This window comes from Tiliqua scincoides, chromosome 11 (assembly GCF_035046505.1).
Source record: "Tiliqua scincoides isolate rTilSci1 chromosome 11, rTilSci1.hap2, whole genome shotgun sequence".
Classification (NCBI taxonomy): domain Eukaryota; kingdom Metazoa; phylum Chordata; class Lepidosauria; order Squamata; family Scincidae; genus Tiliqua; species Tiliqua scincoides.
Genome location: NC_089831.1, coordinates 25,742,979 through 25,765,071, shown reverse-complemented (window position 1 = coordinate 25,765,071; position 22,093 = coordinate 25,742,979). Strand labels below are relative to the sequence as shown.

Below are 22,093 nucleotides of genomic sequence, written 5' to 3'. Positions count from 1 at the left end.
GTCGCCAGTTCGAGGCCACTGGCACTGTGAACGGGGAGACCTTGAAGCAGCTGACAAGCTGAGCCGAGCTATTCCATCTGCTCTGAGCGTGGGAGGATGGAGGCCAGAATGTGCGTCCAGATCAAGAAAGAAACATCTTGAATGTTGTGGTTTCTTGAAAGATAGAAACCTTCTTTCAAATTGTAAAAATCCCTACGGGGATTTAATTTGCCTGCCTGTGTAAACCGCCTTGAATAAAGGCTAAGGAGAAATCTGAGGACCAAGAAAGGCGGTATAGAAATACCTGTATTATTATTATTATGATTATTATTACTACTACTACTACTTTGGTTCAGGCTCTACAGGCTACTAGGCCTAAACTGTACATAATCATGACACTTAGGATCTGCGAGGCCCAACTGGAAACGTTTTTTGCAGGACCCCAGGTTCACATCCAAGGTCTGTAGAATCTTAGAGATATAAATACTATTTATTATAGACTCTATATCTTTATGGTAGAATGGAAAGCAATCAAAATACGCATTTAAAATGTGCTTGTGAGTTAATGGACCAAACGGATCTAAGCCCATTTTAATATAAAATTGCATGCATGGAAGCCTACAATTAAACAAACAAAATGTGATTGCCTTTGAAAAGTAAATAATTAGAAAACCACTTGTTTGTGACTGTGAAATGATTTAATAAAAATATTGATTACATGTTTTGTTTTTACCCCAGCAGGGGGGCAGCCCCCCTTATGTGTGGGGACTAATTGGGAGTAGTTGGTTCAATAGGCTGAAAGCTGGCCCTGAGCATAGCAAGACTGAGAAAATTTGTTGTTCAGTCATTAAGTCGTGTCCAACTCTTTGTGACCCCATGGAGCACACCAGGCCCCTCCCCCCGCTACCACCAACTTCCTGTTTACCACTAAGAAAATTGCACAGTTGGAATGGAGCAATTGGTTTTTGCACAGAAGCAAACATGTCAACTGTTACCCTGCACATGCCTGATCTCGGAAGCTAAGCAGGGTCAGGCCTGGTTAGGACTTGGATGGGAGACCGCCTGGGAATACCGGGTGCTGTAGGCTTATACCATAGTCTTTCGAGACTGAAGGTTGCCAACCATCTCCCTATACTGAACACTATCTCCTGATCTCGTCTGATCTTGGAAGCTAAGCAGGGTCAGGCCTGGTTAGTACTTGGATGGGAGACCGCCCGGGAATACCGGGTGCTGTAGGCTTCTACCATGATCTCGGAAGCTAAGCAGGGTCAGGCCTGGTTAGGACTTGGATGGGAGACCGCCTGGGAATACCGGGTGCTGTAGGCTTATACCATAGTCTTTCGAGACTGAAGGTTGCCAACCAACCAAACGTGTCACCCAGCTTTCATTCTGGACCTTCTTTTTGAAGCCTTTGGGTTGAAATATGACCCTTGTGAGTCATAAGAAAATGTGTCCCAACCCGTGACCACTTCACTACCAATCACTTTGTCTTCTCCTTTCCTTGGAAGGTCCCCAGCCTGCCCGCCTCCATGGATTTCCCAAACATCTCCTGGTATGATGGCGGCTACGACAACAGAACCTCCAATGACTCCAACCCAGACCCAAAGCCTCACCAGTACAACTACTATGCCATGCTCCTCACGCTCCTCATCTTTGTCATCGTCTTTGGCAATGTGCTGGTGTGCATGGCCGTGTCGCGGGAGAAGGCCCTCCAGACCACTACCAACTACCTGATTGTCAGCCTCGCAGTAGCAGACCTTCTCGTGGCTACTCTGGTGATGCCGTGGGTGGTCTACCTGGAGGTAGGTAGGTGTGTTCTGGTGATGCTTGAGTGAAAATTCCACCTTCGGAGACTTTTGTGTCATGGTGACCCCCTCCTCTCCCCCATGTAGTAGTAGTAGTAATAATAATAATAATAATAATAATAATACAGGTATTTATATACCACCTTTTTTGGTCTTTATTCAAGACTTTATTCAAGGCGGTTTACATAAGCAGGCTAATTTAAATCCCCAGAGGGATTTTTACAATTGAAAGAAGGCTCTATCTTTCAAGAGCCACAACAAATTCAGATGTTTCGTTCTGATCTGGCCTCCATCCTCCCAGGCTCAGAGCAGATGGAATAGCTCGGCTCAGCTTGTCAGCTGCTTCAAGGTCGCATGGTGCCGGTGGCCTTAAACTGGTGACCTTGTGGATGTTATCTTCAGGCAAATGGAGGCTCTACCCTCTAGACCAGACCTCCTGCCCGTAATCCTGCATGTACCCTGAATCAGAGACCTTCTTAGGATACCACTGCCATCTGAAGCCAGGGAGAGGGCAGCAAGGCGCAGGGCCTCCTCAGTTGGGGTGCCACACCTTTGGAATCAGCTGGCAGTAGATCAGAGGACAGCCTCCTCTTGATACGGTTTCCAGTGGGGTTTGAAGACCCAACTGTTTCTGAGGTGGGAGGTACTCCCTAGGGACCCCTTCTTAACTTTTATGCTGCTTTTATATTGTTTTACAGCTATGTTATATGCTAATCTACTCCTTTAGTGCAGTTATTTTTTTAAAAATTGTCATAATTTTTTTACTATAAAAGATGTTTTCATCTTTTATATGTTTATGTTCTGTGGTACACCACTATGAGTTTTAGAAAAGCAGTATAGAAACCTTTTAAATAAATGAATAATAATCCACTGAGATTCACAAAGCAGTGGCCCAGGGACATTAAGAATGAGTTCACATGAGTTTGCTCACCACTGGAGGAGTATTATATCAGGTGAGGACTTCTGTAGATGACCCATCCTAGGCCAAACCTCCTTGACAAAATGTCCATAATGCCCCCATGACTGCAAATACAAATGCTTTTCTATGCTGCTTATTTACCTATTCAGCTCTCATTTCCCTGCCTTGTGTTGAATTTAAGATTGTAAGCCTCTTGGGGCAGGTACCTGTCCTCTTTGAGAGGTCAATTCCCAGAATCTCTAGTTAGACAGTTTTCAGATAGCAGAGATGAAGGAAGATCTCTGTCTTGCAGAGTTGTCAGCCAGTATAAATTATGGGCTTTGCATACAGAAGGTCTCAGGCTCAGTCTTCCAGTAGGTAATTTGGTAGTCTGTGATGGAAAAGACCCCAGAAGGTTGCTGCCACTTAGACAGTGATGGGCTGGATGGACCAGTGGTCTCACTCGGAATGAAGGCAGTTTATACAGAACCACGGTAGAGGTCAGATCCCAACCAGGTCCCAGCTTAGCAGGGGTGTGTGGTGGGTGGGGAGGCAGGTGAGGCAGAGCCTCCCCAACAGAGGAGGGGAGCACATGGGCTGAGAGTGCTTGAGAGCTTCTTGAAGAACTCCAATGGGGAGGTTCTGCCTCACCTGCCTCCCCACCCATTGCATGTCCCTGCATCCTTGGCATTAACAGTTTACAGATCTCAGGCATCAGGGCTGGAAACCACTGCCAATCAGAGTCCAGAACTCTGAGCTAACCTGACAATGCTCTGACTCTGCAAGAGGCAGGTTGCTGCCACTCTCATAATGACGCATGTGCCAGGCAGCATTGATGGTGCTACTGGTTTCATTCTGTGCATGTGTGTTGGATTCTGTTTTCTTCTTTCCCAACCTCTCACCCCCAGCCCACGATGGTGAAATGAAAGGACATTTTCAGCAGTCACTTTGCTTATTTATTTATAAACAATTATGGTTACTTATTTATATGACCTCACTTATTTAGAAATTGGAGCTAGCGCTATGGGGGGGACAGGGGAAGGAGGGAACCTGCTGGAAACTCTCACAGATCTGTGTCTCTCAGCAGGGAGTTTTATTTTTGATCAGCTCCTGCTAAGCTCAGCAATTTTCAGCCTCTCTCATCTCCACGGCACACTGACAAGGCGCTAAAACAGTCAAAGCACACCATCCGTTCTTCAGGATATCTTATTTAAAAAACAAGTATTAAGATACAGAAGTAACAAACTCCCTCAAATTTCCCCAACGGCCCTACAACTAAATGACCCTCTCACAGCACAACTGTGGACCCCTTTGCATCACAACACTGTGTCACGGAACAGTGGTTGTAAATCATTTATGAACGGGGGGGGGGGGTTGCCAATAGCACTCAACTGATGCTGGATACAGGGATTCCAACACAACTTCCCCAACACAATTGAACCAATTCACACTGGCTTGCATATTCATTGAGATCCATATATCACTTTACTGATAGCAGTCCTTGGAGCCTTAGAAAAACAGTTCCAGTGCTTTCCAATAACCATAAATATATAAATAAATAAAATAAAACCACTGCCTCGACTTGAAACTGACTGCCCCTTTAGAACAGTGTTTCTCAAACTGTGGTTTCAGGACCACTAGGTGGGTTGTAAGCCAATTCAAGTGGGTCACGTACCGCCCAGCTCAGCCACCATTGAAAATACAAAGCTGAAAATACAGGTCACAGGCCTGCTGGGGAGGGAGGGCTCCCAGTGGGGTGGAGTCCTGGTGCTTTACCCTGAATGGATGGGAAGGGGGTAGGGCTGTGTGGTTGGAGAAGGATCCAAGACTGCTTTCTGCCTTGACTTTCAAGCTGGAATGTTTCAATTCTGAGCTATGCAAAATAACAGCAAGACCATGCTGTATAATGGGACCTTTGGCTGATTGCGGCTTAGGTTTGAAGCCTAATTAATGGTGTCACTTCTGGCCATGACATCACTTCCAGGTGAATGACATCACTTCTGACAGGTCCCAACAGACTGTCATTCTGAAAAGTAGGTGCCAGTGCTAGGACCACTGCTTTCTTTTCCTTTGCTTCAAATGTGCAGGTCACTCTCTCTCTAGAAAGCTCTTGGAGTAACTTAAAAAAACGGCCATGAAAACATTAAAATCAGACTTATTCTGAAGGATTATCATTATCACCAATCCCACAGCAGAAACTGCAGAAGCTTAATAAAATTCAGGCGCACCAGCGGAAGGGCAAAATACGCTGCAATTAAAACCAGTGCATGGAAATGCTGGAGCAAATGAGCAGGTCTTTGCCTGGAGTTTGGTGTCAAGTGACTCTCTGGGAAGGGCATCCCAGATATGGGGTGCCATGACCAAGAAATGTGAAGGGAGAATGCAAAGAAGGGACTCCCAAAAGGAATGCAAGCATGAGTCCCTTCCCCTCTATCCAGTGTCACTTGGCTCTCCAGTTCTGACTGTAAGTCCTTCCTTCTGGTCAAGAGTCTGTGTCACTGTCTGTTTTCCCTGAACCAGAAAAGGTTTCTCTCCCCCCCCCCCCCCCCAGAACATAGCACTAAATTTTGGTCTTGCCACTTTCTTAACGCCCCCCATTTGCAACTGCCTGGCTGAGAAAGACCTGTCACGTCACATGTGCCACACACACACACATTCACCAATTCCTGCCTCTGTTGATTCATCAGCAGGATTTTGCTGGTGGACATGAGGCAACCACATCACCAAGAGCCTGATTAAATTCATGGTTTGATCAAATTCAACTCAGTAACAAGCCTTCCAGGAAGCATACCCATTGTCTATTGTTTTACAAGCTTATTTCCCTGCTAGAAACAAATCTGGAACAAAAATGAATGCAATCTGCTTCCAGACTTCCCGGTAAGCTCAAGTAGTCCTTCTCCAAAGTAAGTAGACAAGCCCACAGGTCTGAGCTATCACAAGTCACTCCTCACCCCATTTCCAAATCTGTTCATCACTGCCAAGAAAAACATCATCAAGTGAGAAATGATGATTGATTGTGCCTGGTTATCTTTTAATTGTGCTGCTTTCAGATGATTTTGATTGGCTCTGGTTTAATTGAGATAGATGTTTTTTGAACAATTTCTAGATAGATTTTCCAAGACACACAAAACAAATCAATACCAAAACAAAAAGTCAAACAAAAAGACACAAATGAATGTCTAATAACAAAGCTCTGCACAAACCAAATTGTCCCCCATACTAAACGCTCTTCCAGCTTTTCAATTTGTATCCATCTGTACGTCCATAGCTGGCCTTTGCCACTCCCCCTGGGGTGGCAAGGGCAGCTGCAAGAAGGTATGACTGGAAGAAGACTTACCCTGTCTTGAGAAGAACCACTGGGAGCGCTGATGGTACTGGCAAAGGTGATTTATTTTGGTCAAGTATTTCGCATTCATTTGGACCCAGTTACATCACTGGGCCCTGAGCAGGTTTTGTTCACAGTCCAGAAGGCCATCCAAATCTGCCAGCCAAGGTATCAGTCTGAGATATGAGGGGGTTCTGAAGGCTGAAAAGGCGTGGGTCAGTAGAAGCTGCGGTCACGCCACCCCAGGTGTGGATGGTGTGGCTCAGGCCCTTGGTCCTATTGGAGGTTGGCAGGAGGAAGGTGGGCTGGTCCAGTATCCTAGTGCCCTGCCCCTCCAGCCCTGCAGCTAGGTTCTTCTGGAGTGGTCCTGTAGCCTCAGCCAGAGTGCCTCTTGCTCCCAGTGTCTGCTAGGGCGCCCTGCTGCTGGACCAAGTGGTAGGGCTGTTCTTCCCCCCAGGGACTGGTGGCAGGAATTGCCCCTGTAGGGATGGAGGCCCCTCCCCTGACTTAGGCAACTCCAGCTCCTTCAAGTTGAGGCTCAGGCAAAAGGTTCACCAAGGCTCCCTCCAGCCATTCCCCGGGAGCTGGAGCCCCAGCAAGAACCTTCCCCTCAGACTGCTGGGCTCCTTATGAACCCAGCAGCCTGCCCTGAGGGCTCCACCCCTTCCAGCCCTGTCATAGGCCACAGGTGGTGAGAGCATTCAGGTCCTACTTCCTACCTCAGGGCTGAATCCTGGTAATACCTATCACCTACTACCAAGGAGCCCCTTTCTCCCAAGGAGACCCTTACTCCTGAGGGCACCTGTGCTGCTGGGGCAACCCTGGGCAACTCCACCAAACCATCAGTCTGTGACCAAATTCTTTCCAGGTAATAATAAAAACATGCCCCATTGTGGTATATTTATTTTGCCACATAAAACCACTGTGGATTTTTACTGAGCAGTATATAATAGTGCCCCCCAAAAGTATTATATAATTATCATCATCATTATTTAATAATAATAAACAATTTTAATACATTTTTTTTTTAAATGCCCATGTGCCCGAGCAACGCTTGCATCAGTTTTGTATGTCCTGAATTGGGAATTCCACCTTGGAAGTACCTGTTAGTTGCTGGGTGCTCTGAGTGTTGTTGGGTGATGAGTCGAACATCTCTGATGCCTTGTTCATGTCCAGGACCCTGAACTGACTGGGGCTGATAGGACCCTACTACAAAAGCCCATCTCATGCTTCTGGGCCCTTCAGAATTTGTTTTAGGCTGACAAGCAAGGCGTTAGCTAAAAGAGCTAAACGGAAGCTTTGCTGATTGTGTTTTAATTGCATATTTTATTGTAATTAAATATGTAAATTTGTTACGTATTTCAGGGGACCGTTTGCAGGGGAGTTTAGCACAGACTGTGGGCTTTGCATGCAGAAAGACTTATAAAAGCAGGTTCAGCCCCTGCGAGATCTCCAGGTAGGGCCGGGAAAGAACCCCCATCTCATACCATTAGATGATGACTCAGTATAATAAATGTGGCCAAACCATGGCTCTTTGGCATATATTGTGCGGCACTTGGAAATATGTTGACTGAGCTCCTTTTTGCATCACAATTAATATAAAAGGCAAATAAGAAATTTTCATGGAGAACTCGTGCAAGGAAAGCACCCTACAGGTAGACCACAGCTGCGATACAAGGACATCTGCAAGAGGGATCTGAAGGCCTTAGGGATGGACCTCAACAGGTGGGAAACCCTGGCCTCTGTGCAGCCCGCTTGGAGGCAGGCTGTGCAGCATGGCCTTTCCCAGTTTGAAGAGACACGTGGCCAACAGTCTGAGGCAAAGAGGCAAAGAAGGAAGGCCCACAGCCAGGGAGACAGACCAGGGACAGACTGCACTTGCTCCCAGTGTGGAAGGGATTGTCACTCCCAAATCGGCCTTTTCAGCCACACTAGATGCTGTTCCAGAACCACCATTCAGAGCGCGATACCAGAGTCTTTCGAGACTGAAGCTTGCCAACAATAATAATTATTTACTGGGTATAGTCAACTGGATTAAAACATAAGTTTAATGCTTGTGGTGATTAAATATATGTAAGAATTTAAATGCTTCTTAAATATTGGGGCTCTCAAAGATCTGAAGTTTATCATATGTGGCTCTTACATTAAGCAGGTTTGGCTACCCCTGCACTGTAAGGTCAGCAGATAGAAAATACCATGTGCAGGAGGATCAACAACCAGCCACTGTTGGGGGAAAGGGGGGGTGCTGGTGGAACAGCTGGACTTGGAGCAGGGCTTTCCTCCTGTTCTCAAGCTGCATTCGGCAGCCATCACAAAGAAGGCTGGCTGCGCATTTTCCACCAGCGCCACGTGTAGCGCGTCGCTCGTTTGTCCGCTAATCTCTTCCGAAGTTCCCCGTCCTTTCCCATGAAGCCAGTGAAGCCGAGAAAAATCGGTGCAGATGCCAAGAACTGCAGAGGTCAGGGAGGGCTGGCGGGTGAGGCTGTTGACAGCTTGCTGGATGCCGATTCAGGACAGCAGCCTCTGATTCCAAAGTCTCCCGGGCTGATGGGATCCGGGCTGATGGCTCTGGACACGCCTCCATTTTTCCCCTTTCAGATCAGCTCAGCTGTTGCCGATGACATTGTGCAAGCAGCATCTGGAAGCACCCGCTCAAAGGTGTGATTTGCACAGTCAGGACAGGCAGATGTGCCTGTGTAGGCCTTTCCCCCCCCTTTTTAAGGAATTTAGTAGCATGCCGAGGAAAGCCAGATGCTGACCACAAAACCAATGCAAGTCAAGCAGCTTTGCAAAAGTTCACTTCATTTCCATAACAGAATCTGCTGGTTTTGGATTCTTCATATGTGTCCCCTGGGATGGACTGCAGCTAATCACCTTCCCTTTGCAGGTGCTACTTGTAAGACTTGGTCAGAGCCTGACACCCTTGGAGTGTGTGATTTCAGAGTTTTTTTATTTCATTTCCACCTTGATCTCCCACCTCTCACAAGGAAGCCAGGGTGGCACTCGTGTCTCCTCCCCCTCTGTTTGTCCTCACTAAATTGGTTGGCAACCTTCAGTCTCAAAAGACTATGGAATAAGCCTACACCACCTGGTATTCCCTGGCAGTCTCCCATCCAAGTACTAACCAGGCCTGCCCCTGCTTAGCTTCTTCAACCCTGTGAATTGTATGGGTTGAATCAGAATGGGCTGAAACATGCAGCCTAAGGTCACACACACCCCCAGTTTTCTCCTGTTCAACAGCTGGGGAGGCACAGCATATCCAGTCGCAGGAGAGGGACATTTTCCCTTCTTGACTCAACTGCTGTTCACCCCCAGGAACTGGGATCTGGGGCCATGGAGCTTCCACCCACCCAGGAGAATCTACCACTGTCAATAGACCTATCCTAAGTGAATGTCTTGTCTTGACTTTCCTTCTTATTGGTGGCTGCACTTTCCCCAAAAGGAAACCCATGAGGGCTACTTCTCTGGCCACTGTTTAGGGCTGTGAAGTCTCCAATTATTCACCTGCGCTGTGATTATCCTTTCTAGTAGACAGCCAGTGTGGCTCCGATGTGGTGGGTGCTCCCTCTCACCCCCAGCATCTCTACCACATCTATGTGTTTCTCCACTTGTTGAATGTTGCATACCTGTTGTTCGTACAGAGGCTTTGACTTCCTGGTGCAGGACGCTGATGGTTCTTCTTGTGTTCCTCTCACTCCGCTTAGGTGGTTGGCGAGTGGCGATTCAGTCGCATCCACTGCGATATCTTTGTCACTCTGGATGTGATGATGTGCACAGCCAGCATCCTCAACCTGTGTGCCATCAGCATTGACAGGTAAGGTGCCCTTCTGCAAGTTCCACCTGGCCAGAGCCTCATGAGCTGTAGGGAATCCCACTCGCAAAAAAGCAGCTGGAAAGAGTCACTGTCTGGTCGAAAGGACACTTGCTTTGCAGTCGGAAAGCTCTAGGTTCAGTTCTTGCTTCTCCAGGCAAGGCATCCTGCTGCCACTGTCCTGTATCTGTCATTCTAGAACCAAGCTGATGCATATTCCCATCCCGGCTCCTAACCTGTAATGGACCCCCCCCCCCAATCTGTCCAATACCCTTTTATAGGCACCTAGGCCAGGTGCCTTCACCACACCCTGTGGCAAGGAGTTCCACAGATTAATTACATGCCAGCGCTAGATCTGCCAAGGACCTGACTCTGCATTAGAAAGCAGTTAGAAAGTTATTACTTGGTACCAGTTCTGGACTTGTCTCCACACTCTCTCTTGCTTGCTTTGTGACAGCACACATGGGTGCCCAAGTTGTGCTGACTGTTTGTCTCCCGACCAACAGGTACACCGCTGTGGCCATGCCGATGCTCTATAACACCCGCTACAGTTCCAAGCGCAGGGTCACTGTCATGATCGCTGTGGTCTGGGTCCTGTCCTTTGCCATCTCCTGTCCTCTGCTGTTGGGGCTGAACAACACAGGTAAGAGGAATAAAGTACAGTGGTGGGTGATTAAAATAGTTAGGGATATAAGCTGAACTCACTTACCCTGCCTTTCCTGTACATCACAGCAGCTTCCCCTCCTTGACACACAAAATAGGCACTGTCTAGGAAGACACACACAAAAGTAGGTGGACTTTCCTTGCAGCAACCGCACACAAAAATGTGGCAAAAGAAATGTAAGAAGGTGATACTGGAGGCCAAGCGAGACTATGAGGAACCCATGGCCAACAACATAAAGGGGAATAATAAAAGCTTCTTCAAATACCGTATTTTTCGCTCCATAAGACGCACCTGACCATAAGACGCACCTAGTTTTTAGAGGAGAAAAACAAGGAAAAAAATATTCTGAACCAAATAGTGTAATAAAATATTTAATAAACTATAACAGAATAACATTTGAACCATGTAAAGTGAACAGCAGTCAACACTGGCATTAAGAACCATTATCACTGTCATTAACAAATGGAGAGACTTAAAGGTTTGAGCACTCTAGTTTTCTGGAAACACCAAGAACTCATCATTGCTAGAGTCAGAATTTATGAAGCTCACAAAAGCAGGTGCACACAAATAGGGGATCACATTATCTTTCTGCTACAATGATGTTCTGCCAAATTCCAAACCACTGGGCCTCGTGCCCGCTTAAGGCTGATCAGTCCCCCTTGTGCAACTCACCAGTGCAGCAAGCAAAAATGAGTCCAGTTCCAGTCCACAGATGCCAAGTAAATCAGTCCCATCATTCAGAGTTACCAAATCAGAGTCCAGAGCCAATAAGCCAAATTACAGTCCAAGGTCAGGTTCCAGGTAGGTCAGTCAAATCCATCAGGGTATCCAAGTCCAGTCACAATCCACAGTCAGATTCCAAATTCAATAAACCCAGTCAGTCTCCTCCCCTACCTCCAACCTGCACTCCTTCAAAACCCACAAACCCTTTCTGCCTCTGGTACTCCTTATATCCCTGAGGGCCCTATTGCCTTCCAGTGGCTGCAGCTGTGCAGCACTCTCTGCTGGATGCCCAGGCCTTACCCTTAAAGGGGCCACTGCTGACACCACATCTACCTCCTCATCAGATCTTCCTGGATTCCAATATAAGGGGGGGGGGAGCAGATCTCTATACAGACCAGTGCAAAAACAGGGGAAAGGTGTGGGGGAGGTAAGATCTTTGAATAGGCATCACAGCAAGACCATTGCAAAACCCCTTGCACACAGAACCAACAGATGGAAGTGGGGAGGGCGCAGATCTCCATACATAGCAGTGCAAAAGCAGGGGAAAAGCGTGGGGGAGGTAAGATTTCTGTATAGGCATCACAGCAAGACCAGTGCAAAACCCCTTGCACACAGAACCAACAGATGGAAGTGGGGGGGGGGTGCAGATCTCCATACATAGCAGTGCAAAAGCAGGGGAAAAGCGTGGGGGAGGTAAGATCTCTGTATAGGCATCACAGCAAGACCAGTGCAAAACCCCTTGCACACAGAACCAACAGATGGAAGTGGGGGGGCGCAGATCTCCATACATAGCAGTGCAAAAGCAGGGGAAAGGTAAGTCAGCCCCAGTAGAGCCAATGGGGCTCACTCCCAGGGATGAGTGGACGGGAGAAAAGCCTGCCAGCGCCTCCTCTCCCAGGGAGGAGCCCGTCTCAGTCCCTGGGCTCCCTGGACTCACTCCCTAGGCTCGCTCCCTGGGCTCACAAGCCTGCCAGGGGCTCACTCCTAGGGATGCGTGGACAGGAGAGAAGCCCGCGATTGACTCATTTCGCCTGGAGATGGACTGGTAGCTTGAGGATCGACATAATGAGCACCCCTGCTCTAGGGGCTTGCTTAGCAAGACTGCCACCCCACCCCCGCTTCCTGGGAGTGAGTCCCAGTGACTTTGAGACTTACTTCTGAGTAGACACATGGGCTTTCGCAGCGAGCCTGCCATCCCACCCACCCACCCCCGCTTTCCTGGGAGTGAGCCCCAGTGACTCTGAGACTTACTTCTGAGTAGACACTCGGGCTTGCTCAGCAAGACTGCCACCCCATCCACGCTTTCCTGGGAAGCGGAGCCGAGCAGAGCGGGCAGGGGGCGGGGCCGGGGGCGGAGTTTTTTTTGTTTTTTTTTCAGTATTCGCTCCATAAGACGCACACACTTTCCCCCCCACATTTTGGAGGGGAAAAAGTGCGTCTTATAGAGCGAAAAATACGGTATGTTAGAAGCAGGAAACCCGCCAGAGAAGCGGTTGGCCCTCTGGATGGTGAGGGAGGGAAAGGGGAGATAAAAGGAGACTTAGAGATGGCAGAGAAATTAAATGAGTTCTTTGCATCTGTCTTCACGGCAGAAGACCTCGGGCAGATACCGCTGCCCGAACGGCCCCTCCTGACCGAGGAGTTAAGTCAGATAGAGGTTAAAAGAGAAGATGTTTCAGACCTCATTGATAAATTAAAGATCAATAAGTCACCGGGCCCTGATGGCATCCACCCAAGAGTTATTAAGGAATTGAAGAATGAAGTTGCAGATATCTTGACTAAGGTATGCAACTTGTCCCTCAAAACGGCCACGGTGCCAGAAGATTGGAGGATAGCAAATGTCACGCCTATTTTTAAAAAGGGAAAGAGGGGGGACCCGGGAAACTATAGGCCGGTCAGCCTAACATCCATACCGGGTAAGATGGTGGAATGCCTCATCAAAGATAGGATCTCAAAACACATAGACGAACAGGCCTTGCTGAGGGAGAGTCAGCATGGCTTCTGTAAGGGTAAGTCTTGCCTCACGAACCTTATAGAATTCTTTGAAAAGGTCAACAGGCATGTGGATGCGGGAGAACCCGTGGACATTATATATCTGGACTTTCAGAAGGCGTTTGACACGGTCCCTCACCAAAGGCTACTGAAAAAACTCCACAGTCAGGGAATTAGAGGACAGGTCCTCTCGTGGATTGAGAACTGGTTGGAGGCCAGGAAGCAGAGAGTGGGTGTCAATGGGCAATTTTCACAATGGAGAGAGGTGAAAAGCAGTGTGCCCCAAGGATCTGTCCTGGGACCGGTGCTTTTCAACCTCTTCATAAATGACCTGGAGACAGGGTTGAGCAGTGAAGTGGCTAAGTTTGCAGACGACACCAAACTTTTCCGAGTGGTAAAGACCAGAAGTGATTGTGAGGAGCTCCAGAAGGCTCTCTCCAGACTGGCAGAATGGGCAGCAAAATGGCAGATGCGCTTCAATGTCAGTAAGTGTAAAGTCCTGCACATTGGGGCAAAAAATCAAAACTTCACATATAGGCTGATGGGTTCTGAGCTGTCTGTGACAGATCAGGAGAGAGATCTTGGGGTGGTGGTGGACAGGTCGATGAAAGTGTCGACCCAATGTGCGGCGGCAGTGAAGAAGGCCAATTCTATGCTTGGGATCATTAGGAAGGGTATTGAGAACAAAACAGCTAGTATTATAATGCCGTTGTACAAATCGATGGTAAGGCCACACCTGGAGTATTGTGCCCAGTTCTGGTCGCCGCATTTCAAAAAAGACATAGTGGAAATGGAAAAGGTGCAAAAGAGAGCGACAAAGATGATTACTGGGCTGGGGCGCCTTCCTTATGAGGAAAGGCTACGGCGTTTGGGCCTCTTCAGCCTAGAAAAGAGACGCCTGAGGGGGGACATGATTGAGACATACAAAATTATGCAGGGAATGGACAGAGTGGATAGGGAGATGCTCTTTACACTCTCACATAATACCAGAACCAGGGGACATCCACTAAAATTGAGTGTTGGGTGGGTTAGGACAGACAAAAGAAAATATTTCTTTACTCAGCGTGTGGTCAGTCTGTGGAACTCCTTGCCACAGGATGTGGTGCTGGCGTCTAGCCTAGACGCCTTTAAAAGGGGATTGGACAAGTTTCTGGAGGAAAAATCCATTATGGGGTGCAAGCCATGATGTGTAGGCGCAACCTCCTGATTTTAGAAATGGGCTATGTCAGAATGCCAGATGCAGGGGAGGGCACCAGGATGAGGTCTCTTGTTACCTGGTGTGCTCCCTGGGGCATTTGGTGGGCCGCTGTGAGATACAGGAAGCTGGACTAGATGGGCCTATGGCCTGATCCAGTGGGGCTGTTCTTATGTTCTTATGTTCCCACTCCACTTCCAAGGCAGCACTCCCTAATTTCCTGCAGAAGGCGCACGTGTCTTCTGTTTACTCTCCTCCTCTCTGGTGAATAGCTCCTGCTAATGCTGGTTGGGAGGGGAAGGCTGCAATCCTAACCACACTTTCCTGAGAGTAAGCCCAATTGAACAAAATAGGACTTAGTTCTGAGCAGACCTGGTTAGGCTTGTGCCCGAATTCTGTTGAGACAAGGCCATACCCAAGTGGGGCTCTTTGTATGAAACTGGATCTCACCATGGTCAGTTGGGGCTTCTCCCAGACTTACAGCCAGCCTTCTTTGGGGAAGATGATGCAGGTTGCTTGGAAGGATGGCTGGTAGAATTATCCCCATGTTGCCGCTGTGAGCAGCACCCTTGCACAGAGTGTAGTCTCCTACTCACACACGCACACGGCTAGCAGTAGCTCCTAATGGCTGGGACAATGCCCCTGCAATCTCTTGTGTCTTCCAGAGAAGAATGAGTGTATCATTGCCAATCCTGCCTTTGTTGTGTATTCCTCTATCGTCTCCTTCTACGTTCCCTTCATTGTCACCCTGCTGGTGTACGTGCAGATATATATAGTGTTGCGGAAACGCAGGAAGAGGGTCAACACCAAGCGCATCGCCCACGCGGGGCTGGACACTGACATGCAGGCACCGCTGAAGGTAACCGGAACCTGAGCACTGCCCCCGCCCCATATCCATCTTTATCCTCCGTGATCCTATTTGCTCCCCAAGGATTTCCCTTCTCCTCCTTCCTGAATCTGTACTGCTCAGCATGAATGCACCCAAGATAGCCGATTGGTCCTCTGGCCCTCTGCATTGACCCCCACACTCTGAGGTATCCTTTCTTTGCTCTTCACAGCTGGGTCCTGCATGGGGTGTTTGACAAACCCACAACTCTGTGGGGTGGGGGAACAGTCTTTGCTCCAGGACTGGCTTGGTGATTGAATCGTGCAGCATTTGCACACACTGGTGGACAGGTGATGTTTTGAAAGTCTGTGGCATGGAATGGATCAAGGATACATCCCACCCCTGCTTGGGACATTCATAAGGGGATGGTTCATTCATAATTGGCTCCTGTGCACAGAATCCAGCATCAACAGGCCTCTGTTGCACTTCTGACTCCCTGCAAAGGGATCACTCTGATGCCCTCTGCTTCTTTATTCCAGGCAAGGGCACTGGGGGGGGTCGGGGGGGCTTGGGAAGATGGAGGGGGTCAATCCAAATAAAGCAGAGGCACCAAAACAGTAGCAGGGCTTTTAGCATGTTCCTCTCCAACACTTGAAAAAACCCCTTGAGGTTTTTCAAATGTTCAAATATCGAAAAAACCCAATTAAATGTTTCAGAGGAGCTCACACATGCTTTGTCAAGGGCAGGGGTGCCCAAACCCTGGCCCTGGGGCCACTTGTGGCCCTCGAAGACTTCCAATGCAACCCTCAGAGAGCCCCCAGTCTCCAATGAGCCTCTGGTCCTCCAGAAATTTGTTGGAGCCCCCACTGGCCCAACACAACTGCTTTTGGCGTGAGGGCGACTGTTTGACCTCTCGCATGAGCTGTGGGATGAGGGCTCCCTCCACTGCTTGCTGTTTCACGTCTGTGATGCAGCAGTGGCAGTGAAGGAAAGGCTGGCCTTGCTTTGTGCCAGGCCTTTTATAGGCCTTGAGCTATTGCAAGACCTTCATTCCTTCATATAAGTTCCACCTCTAGTATAATAATTTATGTAAACTTCTGTAAATTTATTCAAATTTTAAATGTAAATTAATTCTTTTTTCCCCCAGCCCCCAACACAGTGTCAGAGAGATGATATGGCCCTCCTGCCAAAAACTTTGGACACCCCTGGTCAAGCGGGGCATAGTACCAAATACAAATCCTGGAGCATTGTTCACCCCTGTCTGCTTCACCCAAGACAAGATACAACCTCTACAAGGCTATTTTCAGCATAATCCAGCAGGCATAGCCTTGGCTGCAGCTGGCCTTGTGGGTCTGCCCCAGGTCCTATTTTGGTCTTTGTCCTTCTCATTAGCTCCATGTTTCTGCCTTTTGATATGACTTGTGCTTCCCTTCTTACCTCCTCCCTACCTCACCCACAGGACAAATGCGCCCATCCAGAAGACATCAGGCTGTGCACTCTCATTGCAAAGACCAATGGGAACTTCTCAGTGCATAAACGGAAAGTGGTGAGTGTCATCATCTTGTACGGTGGTCTTCCTCTGCGCTGTAGGGAGCAGAATCCTGAGAGCTTGAAGCTATTTGGGGAAGTTGGAGAAACGTTTCAAGTTGCTCAATGGGATTTTTTTCCCCACCCCTTTCCAAAAATATTAGTTCCAGGGCTCTCAAGGTTAGTAAGAACTTGATGGCAGTGTTCACACGTGTCTTAGAGGCCCCCAGCAAGCTCACCATTGGGCTCAACCAGTGCCTCCAAACTCTATATCTGCACCTACTTAGTTCTGTGTTCTCTTAGTTTCCTTATGATGTGAATTTGCAATTGTTCCTTCAACCATTTGAGGTTAATTCTTTCTTCCCCACATTTCTCTTCAGATTAGGTAGTTTAAACAGTTCCCCTTTGGCTCATACAATATTTATTTTGTCTGCTTTAAAAAAAGGGGGGGTGTCTCTGTTTCTTGTCCAGGAGGCAGTGAATCACATAGAAGAGACCGAGATGGCAACGAGTACCAGCCCACCAGAGAAGACCAAAGACAAGCCACCTGTGCCAAGCAAGACCAAGTTGGTCCTGCCAGCCACTTCTAACCAGTGTGCCAACTCAAACCTGGAAACTCTTGCAGACAGCCCAACGAAAGTGGAGAAAAACGGGCACACGACAGACAACCCCAAAACAGTCAAGGTCTTTGAGATCCAGTCTATGCCCAATGGCAAGACCAGGACTTCCCTCAAGACCATGAGCAGAAGGAAATTTTCACAGCAAAAGGAAAAGAAAGCCACTCAGATGTTGGCCATTGTGCTGGGTAAGGGTCTGCTTTAGCTCCATCTAGAGCAGGGGTGCCCAAATCCCGGCCCTGGGGCCACTTGCGGCCCTCGAGGCTTCTCAATGCGACCCTCAGGGAGCTCCCAGTCTCCAATGAGCCTCTGGACCTCCAGTGATTTGTTGGAGCCCACACTGGCCCGATGGAACTGCTCTCAGCGTGAGGGCAACTGTTTGACCTCTCGCATGAGCTGTGGGATGAGGGCTCCCTCCACTGCTTGCTGTTTCATGTCTGTGATGCAGCAGCGGCAGCAAAGGAAAAGCCAGCCTTGCTTTGTGCAAGGCCTTTTAAACGTATGTAAATTTATTCAAATTTGAAATGTAAATTAATTCTTTTTTTCCCCGGCCCCCGACACAGTGTCAGAGAGACAATGTGGCCCTCCTGTCAAAAACTTTGGACCCCCCTGCTCTAGAGGTTTGCAGAAATTTCCCAGCTGCTCCAGAAAATGCTTCTATAGTACTTCTTGATGAGCAGACTGGGAATTATTTATTCATTTATTTTTCCACTTTTTAAAAAAAATATATTTTATTTATTTATTATCGAGACAGGTAAGGAAAATGGGTTATACTTAGGGCTGGTACTACACAGGTTACACATGAAGGTATTGGCCCTAGATTACAACATGCATCATTCAAAAAAAAAAAAAAAGGCAATCAAAACGACTGAAAAAAATGCAATAATCATCAATACAAAAGCCATCTTATCAACAACAACAACAACAGTATTTATATACTGCTTTTCAGCAAAAAGTTCACAAAGCGGTTTACAGAGAAAAACAAATATCTAAGTGCTCCCTGTCCCCAAAGGGCTCACAATCTAAAAAGATGCAACACCAGCAATCAGCCACTAGAAAAGATACTGCTGGGGTGAGGTGGGCCAGTTACTCTCCCCCTGCTAAATAAGAGGAGCACCCACTTAAAAAAGTGCCTCTTAACCAGTTAGCAGGGGTGATCATATTTATCAGTATAAAAATTTAGATTTATCGAAATACTCAATATTGTTTAACTAAAATTATCTATCCAGTCATAAAAGGGCTTCCAATATTTTCTCACTCTATCTAAATCTCTCTCTTTCATTCTTTCTGTTAAAACTTCCATTTCTGTTATTTCATACATTTTGTCTATTAAATTTTCTCTAGTTGGCAAGTCTGTAGATTTCCATCTTTGCGCAAACAATATTCTTGCCGCTGTAGCAATATGTACAATAAGGTATTTCTTACATTGGTCTTTAATTTCTGATGTCACATTTAGGAGGAATATTTCTGGTTTGAATGGTAATACACAATTCAATATCTCTTGCAACAATTTATGTATCATTTTCCAGTATTTCTTTGCTTTTACACATGTCCACCACATATGATAAAAGGTTCCTTCAACCTCTTTACATTTCCAACACTTATTTGATGACCCAGAATACATTTTTGCTAATTTCTCTGAAGTTAGATACCATCTGTAAAACATTTTATATAAATTCTCTTTAAAAGACACTGCTTTAGTTATCTTAATATTTACATTCCAAATTTGCTTCCAGTCATCCATCAATATATTATATCAAAAAATTATTGCCCAGTGCACCATTGCATCTTTAACTGTCTCATCCTCCATTCTTATCTCAAGGAGAAAATTGTACATTTTTTTTTAATATACTTCCCCTCATCAATAAAAAATATTTTATCAAATATCTTCTTCATAAAAACCTATTTTTTGGTCTTCTCGTAAACTTGTTCTTATTTGCATTTCATTCCACCAGTCCAGTTTTATTCCTTTCTCTTCTAACTCAGGCTTACTTAGGATCTCTACTTTAATATTCAGCAGATCACTGTATGATTTATTTTGGTCTTTTTTAATCCAGTTCGAATTAGTTGCTATTTCAAGCGGTTTTATCCATCTGGGTAATTTAGAGTATATCTTGTATTTTATCTGTTCCCATATTTTTCACATTTTTATACTGCCCTTCCTTCAAAGAGCTCAGGGCAGTGTACACAGCTGCTCCCCTCCTTTTGTCCTCACAACAACCCTGTGAGGTAGGTGAAGCTGAGAGAAAGTGACTGGCCCAATGTCACCCAGGAAGCTTCATACCTGAGGGGGGATTTGAACCTGGGTCTTCCAAGTCCACCTCCCTAAGCACTTTACCACCCAGGCTCTCTATCAGGGCCAGTTCTTTGGATGTGAGAATATAACATTGTGATCTTGTTTCACCTGTCTATTTAAGATGGTATTTTATCTAATGCGTGTGTTTCTAATGTATATCTAACAGTATACCACCTTCCTGCCAAAGCACCCAAGCGGTTTACAGTTTTAAATAATGCCTTGAGCCGATGCAAAAGCAAAAAGGAACAGGGAAAGAGGCAAATTCAAGCACCAATTTGTTCACACTGTTGCGTAACAAAGCAACCTAAGGACCAGGTGACAACTTCCAGAGGGATAGTGTGTTCATCTGTGTTTGTCTGTTGCAGACAAAACAGAGCCTTTCGGCATCTTCAAGACCAACCAGTTTATTTCAGTAGAAGCTTTTGTGGCCTAAAAGCCACTTCACCAGATGCAGATCAGGTGGAATGGGTGAAAGTGGGGACAGTTCTGGGAAGGAAAGATCTAATGAGGGTTAGTCTCAGCCGAGCCAAGGAGGGGGTCACACTGGCTCATCTCTCCCTCCGACACAACCAGACAGGGAATGGCTGCAAGTGTATTGGTTTTAGAAAGCGAGGAGCCAAATAGCTATTGGCTGGCAATTTTTCCATTATTTATAGCCCAAATACTCCAGTTTTTAAAAGCCATTAGTGGTTATTAAAATAATGCAGACCTCTAGAAATAGATAATATTGTAATTTATATATATATATATTTTACATATTATATACATATTTTATATATATATATATATATATATATATATATATATATATATATATATATATATTCCAACATACATCATTCAGTTAACACAGAAAAAACACAATAATCATCAATACAAAGGTACAAAGTACATATATTACATATTATATATTATATATATATATTCCAACATACTTCATTCAGTTAACACAGAAAAAACACAATAATCATCAATACAAAGGTACAAAGTACATATATTACATATTATATATTATATATATATATTCCAACATACTTCATTCAGTTAACACAGAAAAAACACAATAATCATCAATACAAAGCTTCGCATATTTATCAATATAAAAAATTGATTTTTACGAAACACGCAATTTTATCTAACTAAATTTATCTACCCAGTCATAAAAAAACTTCCAATATTTTCTTATTTTATCTAAATCTCTCTCTTTCATTCTTTCTGTTAAAACTTCCATTTCTGCTACTTCATAAATTTTATCTATTAAATCTTCTTTAGTTGACACCTCTATAGATTTCCATTTTTGTGCAAACAATATTCTTATTAAAGACCAAAAGATAATATTGTAATTAGAAAAGTTAAATGGTGTCTACACAATCCATTAAGATTTTGATTAAGGAGGACTGAGTTATAACACATGGAAAAATTTGAGCTTGCACGTGCGTATTAGAGAAAGAAAGAAACATTTGCTTGAAGTCAAAGCTATAATGGAAATAAAGGATGGAAATAATAAAACCCTTGTGGGCTTCGTGGTTCAGCCCTGAGAAAGATACAGAAACCACACAGAGAGAAAAGGGTTTCCAGGACCGGGGCTCACCTCAGGAATGACCACCAGCAAACAGGAATCTTGTCTGTCCTCCAGTCACAGGGAAGAAGATCCTTTTCAGACACTGCTTCTGAAATAATATTTTGCATTCTCAAACTGGCCTTTGGAAGGGATCTCGCGAACAAGCAGACCTATATGTGGAAATATTATGTGAGGACTGTACCACTGCCCAGAACAGGGGCACTCCCATTCTTGGGTACATCTCTTCTACAGATGACCAGGCCCCACATCATGCCTTCTGCAGAGCAATCCAGGAGAGCAACACAACATCAGAAGCAGCGATCCAGAATGGCTCTGAAGGGGAGGGGCTGCTTGCATGGCGTGATGAGGCTCCCTGCGCAACATAGTGCTTCGCACTCCCTCCAGCTATGCCACTAGCACCACAGGTGCTGCAGCGCACCAAAGAAGCAGCCCCTCCACTTGCTGTCGGAGCCATTCTGGCCAGTGATGTCAACGCGCAGGAGAACATCTGCACATTTCTGTTGCTGCCTGGAATGACTCTGAGAGCAAGTGGGAGGGTCCGCTTACATGGTGCATTGCGGCTCCTGCGGTACTGACTGTTTTGCCCCCCCCGGCTACGCTACTGGTGATGCTTCAATGACTGCAGTGCTAACTTGTCTCCCTTCCTGTGATCCCTGCAGGTGTCTTCATTATCTGCTGGCTCCCCTTCTTCATTACCCACATCCTGAACATGCACTGTGACTGCGACATACCACAAGCCATGTACAATGCCTTCACGTGGCTCGGGTACGTCAACAGCGCCGTCAACCCCATCATCTACACCACCTTCAACATTGAGTTCCGGAAGGCTTTCATGAAGATCCTGCACTGCTAA

The 22,093-nt window shown here is 46.3% G+C and overlaps 1 protein-coding gene across 2 annotated transcripts; it reads left to right on the top strand.

Annotated features, from left to right (window-relative positions):
* The first annotated feature begins 1,508 nt into the window (after positions 1-1,508).
* On the top strand, positions 1,509-22,093 carry DRD2 (dopamine receptor D2). 2 transcript variants are annotated; one of them, XM_066639328.1, is made up of 7 exons: positions 1,509-1,781; positions 9,712-9,821; positions 10,325-10,461; positions 15,058-15,251; positions 16,678-16,764; positions 17,217-17,550; positions 21,900-22,093. In XM_066639328.1, the coding sequence occupies exons 1-7, from the start codon at positions 1,509-1,511 to the stop codon at positions 22,091-22,093; spliced, it is 1,329 nt and encodes a 442-aa protein (XP_066495425.1). The 2 variants fall into 2 exon arrangements, with proteins under 2 accessions (XP_066495425.1, XP_066495426.1); XM_066639329.1 differs by lacking the exon at positions 16,678-16,764.